The sequence below is a fragment of the Elephantulus edwardii genome, unplaced genomic scaffold (assembly GCF_000299155.1).
Source record: "Elephantulus edwardii isolate Elephantulus edwardi_28Jun2011 unplaced genomic scaffold, EleEdw1.0 scaffold00116, whole genome shotgun sequence".
Classification (NCBI taxonomy): Eukaryota; Metazoa; Chordata; class Mammalia; order Macroscelidea; family Macroscelididae; genus Elephantulus; species Elephantulus edwardii.
Window position 1 is genome coordinate 611,974 of NW_006399866.1, and position 8,775 is coordinate 620,748.

The 8,775-nt window shown below is 41.9% G+C and overlaps 1 protein-coding gene across 1 annotated transcript in view; it reads right to left on the reverse strand.

Annotated features, from left to right (window-relative positions):
* The window catches only part of NUP214 (nucleoporin 214kDa), a 125,923-nt gene that overhangs the window by 29,304 nt on the left and 87,844 nt on the right, over positions 1-8,775 (reverse strand). Inside the window, exons 28-30 of the mRNA XM_006892442.1 lie at positions 8,270-8,331; positions 3,685-5,517; positions 1,849-1,919 (exon numbers count right to left, since the gene is read on the reverse strand). Coding sequence (XP_006892504.1) covers positions 1,849-1,919; positions 3,685-5,517; positions 8,270-8,331 — 1,966 coding nt within the window. The remainder of the gene's footprint in view (positions 1-1,848; positions 1,920-3,684; positions 5,518-8,269; positions 8,332-8,775) is intronic.

Genomic DNA, 8,775 nt, shown 5'->3' on the forward strand with positions numbered 1-8,775 from the left:
CTCCAAGGCAAAACTTGGTTTCACCCTCTCCAAGACAAGACTTACTTGTCTTCTTGGTGGTCCATGGTATGTTCAAGACTCTTCAGCACCACAAGTCAATGACATCAATTCTTCTTCTGACATCCTTAGTCCAGCTTTCTGAGGCACAGCTAATATTTGTGAAGATCATGGATTAGCCACACCTTAGTATCTAGACTGATAGCTGCTTCTAAGTACTCTGGAGAGGTCCCTGAAGCAGATTTTCCCAATGCAATTTGTCTTTTGATTTCCTGACTGCTGGTGCTAACAGTGTTGTTTGTGGAGCCGAGGAAGCTGTACCTGTTAACAATCTCAATCTCTTCTCCATTTATCATGGTGCTGCCAATTGGCCCAGTGTGAGAATCTTTGTCTTCTTAATGTTGAGCTTCAATCCATATTGAAGACTACAGTCCTTGACCTACTGCAGCAAGTGCTTCAGTTCCTCTTCAGTTTCAGCAAACAAGGCTGTGTCATCTGCATAATATAGGTTGTTGGTAAGTCTTCTTCCAATCCTGATGCCACATTCTTTCTCATAAAGGCTAGCCTCCCGAATAATCTGTTCTGCACAAAATGGAAAAGGTATGGAGATAGGATGCATCCCTGACACTCTCCTTTCCTGATTTTGAACCATGCAGTGTTTCCTTGCTCTGTCCTAAGGTCAATTTCCAGTCTGAGTATAGGGTTTCCCATGAGCACGATTAAGTGTTCTGGGATTCCCATTGTCCTCAAGGTTACCCACAATTTGCTGTGATCTACAGTCAAACGCCTTTGCATAGTCAATGAAACACAGATAGACATTCTTCTGGTACTCTCTGCTTTTTTCCAAGATTCATCTGACAAGACCTCTTCTAAACCCAGCTTGTATTTCTGGTGGTTCTCTGTCAATGTACTGGTCCAGTCATGTGATGTTATTTTTTTTTTCCTTTTAAATAATTTCCATCAGGATTTTGCTTGTGTATGATATTAGTGATACTGCTTTTTATAATTTCCACAACCTGTCGGGTCACTTTTTTTTTTTGAATGGAGCACAGCAGGCACTAACTACTTGCTTTATAAAGTGAAACTGCTTAGGTCACCAAAAAGAATCCTGGACTACACACAGATTAGCACAGGGACTGTAATTTTGGGTAAAGAGCCACATAATAAATATTTCCGGTTTTGTGGGTTACATATGGTCACAGCTTCATTTTCTTTTGTTAATAACAACTATTTAAAATTTTTAAAACATTTTTAAACTCAAGAACCATAAAACGTAGAAACAAAGCTAAAGGGAAGATTTAACCTGACAAGCCAAGAGAACCTGCAGAAAACAAATGGAAATGAGGCAAGCAATGCTTTAAAAAAAATCGCTTGGGAGGAGATTACTCATCTTCTACAAAGCAGCTGGTCGACTTGAACCGCATGCCGTTGGGTTGGCAGCACCAACTCCTTATGACAGAGCCACCAGGGCTCCAGAAATGCTTTTTAAAAAGTACTTTCCTTGCAGACTATCACAAAGGATGAAAATCCCTATGAGTCTCACATTAGATGCTGAGACTGCTGTGTCTCTGAGGGACCTAAAAAGGATGGAGTTCAGGAACCACAAGAGAATTCTGAGATTGGACATTCAACTGAACTGTGTGAATTATAAAAGTTGGTGGGTTTAAGGGAGCTCTAGTGGCCTAGTGGCAAGAAGCTGCACTACAATCCCAAAGGCATGCAGTTTGAATCCTCCAGATGCTCCACTAGAGAAGGAGGTGTTGTTGTGTACTTGACAGTAAACAACAAGAGGAAAAAAAGTTGTTGGGTTTAGTATCCATCGACATGAATGAGACGGGCACAAACATTTACCTGACCAAAGACTGTTCCACCAGTACTGGCTGCTTGACCAAACACAGAACCAGTATTGCCTGATCCAAAACCTATAAAATACAAAGAAAATAAAGGTTTAGTTTGGGTGAACGCTTTTTTTTAAAAAAAAAAATGCATTCAAATATGCTAACCTATCCTTCAATTACATTCTAAGGATTGAATCTTTCTCTCCTACCAAATCACAGGGGGGGTGAAAGCTAAGAAGGTGGTCTATTGACAGAATACGGCCTCTCCTCACATTTTAAGTCACCAAGAATTCTCTGCAATGACTAATGTAATAACATGACTATTTCGAACCCTTGGTTTCCTCTGACCTTCAAATACCAGATTTTTAGTGTAGCTTATCTTTCTTCCTGGTGGCATATGATGATGGAGGAGGTGGTGGGCTCAAGAGGACCTGGGAAAGTCTGGAAGAACCAGTTATTCAAAAAAGAAATCCTGGATGAAGAGTCAGAAGATGGAAGTTTTATTCCATTCTGTCATTGATGTATGTAGGTAAGTTTCGGCAAATCTCAATTTCCCAATCAGACTGCAGCAGGCTAAGGGGCCTTTCTATACATTCATTGAATGAATAAGGTTTCCTTCAGGATTCTGAATAGTGTTTTAACAGTTTGATAATGATTATGCATGAGTTTCACAATACTGACTGCAGAACAGAGGATGCATTAGGTATCCTACTTTTTAAAAAAAACTGTTTCTCTTTCTAGTCATTCTCTAGTCAACTCACGACATCATTCAAATGAGTCCACAGGCCTCTTCACAGTGCACCGAGTCTGTCTTTTCACTGCCGTGTCCTGACAGCTTTACAGCTCAACACAGCACTTAGAACTCAGTAGTTCACTAGCATTCACTAAATGGAAGGAGGGAAAATGTTTTCTTTCTAGTGAACTTTGGAACGCTTCACGAATTTGCATGTCATCCTTGCGCAGGGGCCATGCTAATCTTCTCTGTATCGTTCCAATTTTAGTATATGTGCTGCCGAAGCGAGCACTTTCTAGTGAACTTTGAACCATTTTCAAAGACATTAGCTCTGGGGTAATGAATTTTGCCTATCATAAAGTCATAGATACTCTCCCCCCAAGCACATAGCTGCTGAAGATCTTTATTTGTAAGATAAATATCAGAAAGCAAAACTGAGGAAAGATTTTCACATTGAAGTAAAAGCTGCTATAACTGGACACAACAGTGAAGGACTAAATTTCACTTTCAAAATTAGTCAAGTTTAGAATAAAAAAAAATCATTTTGAGAAATGGAGGGGAGGGAACCCTCCACAAAACCTGACCTCTCAAGTGTCTGAACATATCCGTCTAGCAAACAAAATGGTGCCAGAGGAAGACAGAATCCTAACAGGCAGTGAACTAAAAAAGCCACTAAAGACTAAGGATTCTGGTTCTGTCTTCACCATTAGCACTCTAGGATATTAGATCAGCCAACTGCAGGCTTGTCAGTTTTGGACACAGTGACCTGTAATGGTATTTCTCAATTCAAAACTTCATGTTTATGAGCCAATGAATTTTCCATCACTGCCTTCAATGAAGGATGCTTCCTTTTCCCCTGAAACTGGCACTCTGGTAGCTGACTGCAGAATATGCTGAGAAGCAAAACTAGAGTTACAGTCAGTTGCGGTTGATCCATCTAAGTAGGTAAAGAAATGAGAACTCAAGTGCTCCACAGTCCCTTTGTGATTTTACAGACTAGAAAGAGTCTTTTTTGCTTGTATTACCTTTCTTTACATTGCAAGAGTGATGCAGCCTTGTCATAAAGGTTTCAAGTATCACAAGGGTACCAAGTAAAAATCTTGCATACATTCTTACCTGAAGCTTGACAAAAGCTAAAGCCAGAGGATGCTGCTGTGGTGGTGGTGGCTGAGGTGCTACCAAACACAGAGCCTCCCTGTCCAAAGCCTGGGCTCTGACCAAAGGCAGGAGGGTTACTTTGGCCAAACAGTCCTCCTCCTCCTCCTGCGTTGGCAGAAGACTGTCCAAATGAGAAGGAGCTGGAGCTACTGGTGCTTGAAGAGGGGCCAAAGACATTCCCACTGTTAGATGTAGGAGTGGAGGAAATGGATTGACCAAAAGCAGGCACAGAACTGAACCCAGACTGACTGAATGAGAAGCCGCTCGCAGAGCTGCTTGTAGGCTGCCCAAAGACAGGGGCCTGCCCAAAGGTCGCCTGTCCAAAAACCCCTGCTGCAGAGGTGCCAAAAGCTGGACTGCCAAACCCTGAGCTGCTGACTGGCAGTGTGGATGCTGCTGTGCTGGCTATGTTTCCTGTCTGCTGTCCAAACAAGCTTGGTGCAGTGCTAGCCGCCACCTGCCCAAACATGGGGGTCGTGGAGGGGGCAGTGGCTGTGTTGTTGGTGAGCTGGCTGAAAGCTGAGCTAGAACTGGCAGCAGGTGGCTGAGTAAAGACAGATGAGCTGGAAGTGACAGTCCCAAACACTGGTGTCTCTGTGGCTGGGCTTGGAGCAATGCTGGATATTGAGCTGGAGGTGGTGAGGGTACTTGTTGTTTCTGCAGACACAAGGACTGCGCTTGGCAGGGTAGCTGCTGTGACAGCAGTCTGCCCAGGTGCTGAAAATGTGGCAGCCGGAGATACTGCCTCTGTCTTCACATCGGGGAGCCCGGTGGCTGCTGGACTGGCCTCTGTCGAAGGTACTATCAGACTAGTACTCAGTGCCATAGGGGTGGAGCTGCTAACAGTAGGCTGGACCACGGCAGACTCTTTATTAGAGTCAGGAGTCTGAGGAGGAGCCAGGGAAAGCTGGGAGAGCTGCTGATGCCCTGGAAGGGAGGATGTTGATGCAACTATCTCACTGCTGCCTGACTTCTCAGGCAAAGGCAAGGATGGGCCCTGCTCTGTACCTTTCCCATACAACACTGGCTGAGTGGGAGTGGAAGCTGGACTCAGGAGGTTAACATGTGACAATGTGGGGAATGATGGGGGCAAGGCAGTGGCAGTCGTAGCTGATGGTGGGGCAGGTGGGGTCACAGCACTACTGGTCGGCTGGGTTCCAAATGAAAAATTAGTCTTGCTGCCACTTAAAGATGACCCACCAAAACTGACCATCCCAGAGGGCCCTGCACTCGTCAGTGGCAGGCTGCCAAAAATGCTGGCTGAGGCACTGCTAGTGCCTGTGCTGGCAGCTGCTGGGGGTGCTCCTGCAGTAGGGGTTGCGGAGGAGCTCACAGGGGGCTCTACATGCTTCCCCAACACTGGAGGGCTAATAAAACCAAGCCCTGGAGATGCACTTGGTGTCTTGGCTGACTGTGCGCTAGCCAAGCTCATGGAGGAAGCTTTATTGGCTATCTTTGCAGGTTCATCTGCCTGGCCAACCCGCAGTCCGGAGAAGCTTCCAAGAGTCTCTCCAGGCAGAGAATTGGGTAGCAGAGCCTCTCCCAACTTAGATGGCAGAATTTCCAGCTTTTCAGAGGCTGTGGAAGGAACAGCTACTGGAGGTGTCCCAAGCCTGCTGTTGGACGCAACAAACTCTCCTGATGGAACAGCAGCAGTTCCAGTGGCGTTTGAGGCTGAGGTACTTCCTGGAGGAGGTGCACTCTCCAGGGTGCTCTCATGAAAAGGTTTGCTCACCCCACCAAACGACAATGTGTCGGTTAGGTTCGACTCTTTATTGGGAGGAGCTGCTCCTAGAGGGAAAAAGGAATTAGGAAATGAGGTGATATAACAAAATACATCCTATTACATTTCCATTGATTATTTCCAAGCCAAAGTTTGAATCCTTTCTTTACGAGGTAAGGGCTATCTTGTTCACATAGTGGTTTTCTTTTGAAAGGATCCATTGAGTGTTTTGATGTAGGAATGCTACGAACAAAAGAGCCCACTGCTACGTGACTATTGAGGCAAGTCTGCCTCTAGCAATCCTCTGTCAGCTTCCAAGCCATGAATTTTACAGGAGGAGACTGTCCATCTGTGTCCCATGGTGTCACCAGTGGACTTGAATTGCCAGCCTTTGAGCTAGCAGCACAACACTAAACACACTACATTACCTGGGCTTCTATAAGAACATTAGACTTTGTCTAAATTATCTCACTAAGGTCAGAGGAAATAATATTAGTTTGGTAAGTAGTAAATCACAACAAATATATATAAAGATTACATGAAGGTAACATTATCTCAAAAGAGAAAGAAAACGGTCATCTTCCCTTAATATTTCCCCTGACTATGTGCCTTCCTCAATGACATCCTTGACAAAGTACCTTTCTAGATAGGAACTGATCCAAATGGAAGTTCCACTTTTTTTAATTAAAAAAAAAACAACAAACAAACATGGGCAGTCTATTCCTGTAAAGATTTACACCCTTGGAAAACTAATGGAAGCTTGCTACGAGCTACAGTCAGATTGATGGCAGTGAATATAGCTCTGCTAGACAGGGATTGTGTAGAGGTAATACGGCGGTGGTTAGGGACGTGGACCACTTACTGCAGAAATGACTCAACCTCCCAAGGCTTCTCTAGTTTTCCCATTTGGAAAACAAAAATAAGAACAGTACCTTCCTCAGAGTTGTTACAAAGGACCAAATGAAATGCCATTAAAGTGCTCAAGCGAATGCCTGATCAAATAGTTATGTACTTAGAATAAATAAAAGTGACTAACATTTTATACTTATAACCAAAATATGTATTATATAGCTTATTTTATATATATATATAACACACACACACACACACACACACACACACACAAACACATAAAATAGCTTATTGCAAGTGTTTATGTATGTTTCTAACTCCATACTGTTTTAAGAAGTCTTATTACTTGGGAACACTGCCTGCCACCCACATTCCTACTATCTGTGAGCAATTTCCAGAAAGACTTCTTCTACATTGAGCAGTTTATACTTTTGGAATGTTCCTGTATTAATAAAAATGTCTGCAGAATTACTATTGTCTTTTATTATTTTACCTTATAATTTTAGACACTGTGACACTGATGTGTCAAATGCGTTAATGGTTGGCTACCCAATGTGGACAGAGAGTGGGGTGGAGCTCCCCGAATAAAACAAGCTTGGAAGAGGGAGTGGCACCCACTTCCATAATAGCTTGCCTCCGGAAACCCTATGAACCTGGAGAGAGGATGAAAGGCACCCAAGCGTCGAGGACTCTCCTTCATAGGGTCACTATGTGTCGCCTGCGACTCAACGGCACTTAACAATAACAACAACAACATGATTTTAGACAACTATTTTGTTCTTCCTCAATCTCTTTATATCAATGAGTTTTTTTTTTCTCTACAAAAGGACTGGTGAGGAGGTGGGCCTTGAGGTATTCTGCCACACCTAAAAGGACGAAGGTTAAAAAACTATGTTCCAAAGAGACAGGAATAAAATCCATTGCCCTTTAAGAACCACACATAAATCAGGTTTTTAGGAAGTCCACAATGTTCCAGCTCCCAATTTTTCATTAACTTCCTAAGAAACATTTACCATTTTACTTGGCACATAGTCCAACAGGTGAATGGTTAAATAAATTATAGCCTATCTGTAAGCTAGAAATAGTGATAGTTGTTGCTGACTGCCTTCAAGTCGAGCATGACTCATAGCGACCCTATGAAAAAAAGCCCTGAAGCCCCTCTACAACTATCGACATTTACCAAAGTTCACAGAGTTTCTGGAGATATGTTATTTAGGAAGAGGATACCCCTCCTGCTTCCAAATTTAGTCATTAAGAGTAACAATTATCCAAGATCATTTCAATTGCATTAGAAAATTCTCAAGTGATTATGTTATATGGAAAAAATGAAATAACTCCAGAAGACAAAACCTGCAAAAGGAATACAACAGAATATAAGTTATCACTGAAGGCACACTTTCTAATTCCTTTACCCCTTTTTTCATCTTCCTATTTTCTTCAACATGAACATACTACTTTTTAAGTAAAAGAAAAAAAATTAATTAATCAAACAACAGTACATTGAGATACATTTGGTTCATGGGTCTCAACTTCTTTTAGAACATTAAAAACATGCCAATGCTGACTCTACAGAAGAGCATGAATAAGACCAGTTTGTTTACTGAAATGTTACCAAGAAAAAAAGACAAATTAGCTTTTCTATAGTATCATGTCTATCTTGTTCTATAGAATCACCTTGAAAATAGACTGAATTTTAAATTTTCAAGATATTTTAATTCACATCATAACAGTAACATGCAATTACATAGCCTTGATTTTCAGGAAGTTTTTACATGTTCTTAATTACTAAACCAGCCAGAAATCTTTTGCATTAGTTTTCCAAATTGAACATATTTCTAATATATCCTATTAATACCAAACCTGCTAATGGTATTTTAACCAGCAAGTGAAATATCAACATATTTGTATGAAAATAACTTGCACTTGTTTGGGAGGAACACAAAAATACACGCAAAGTAGAGACTATACCTTGGGCACCAGTAAAATTAGAAGCTGGTGTTGATGGGAGCACTCCAAAATTAAAGCCAGTCCTAGGGAGTGGAAGAAGAGAAATTAAAAATACATCTGGGAGAGGGTTAAGAGGGGAAAAAAGTGCAGCAATGAATGAATGGAAATCCAAAGTCTCTGTAAATTTTCATTGAAGTGAATAATAAATTTTTTTTTCTTTTTCTTTTATTAATGTTAATAAACATTTACAGAGATTTTGGATTTCCATTCATTCTTTGCCGCACTTTTCTCCCTGCCCTCCCCTCCCCACCACTTCGCTCCCCTCTCCGAAAAGAAAAAAATTCCTTCATTGGTACACAATTCCCGATCCCCTACCCCAACCCCAGGACACTTCTCTATGCAACCTTAATTCTGGATTCCTGTGCTAACCATAATACTCAATCATATATCGCCTCTAATCTGTTCTTTCCCTCATCTGTTTCAATACAGTATACATAATTAATCCAGTTTTTCCTCAGTCTTACCCC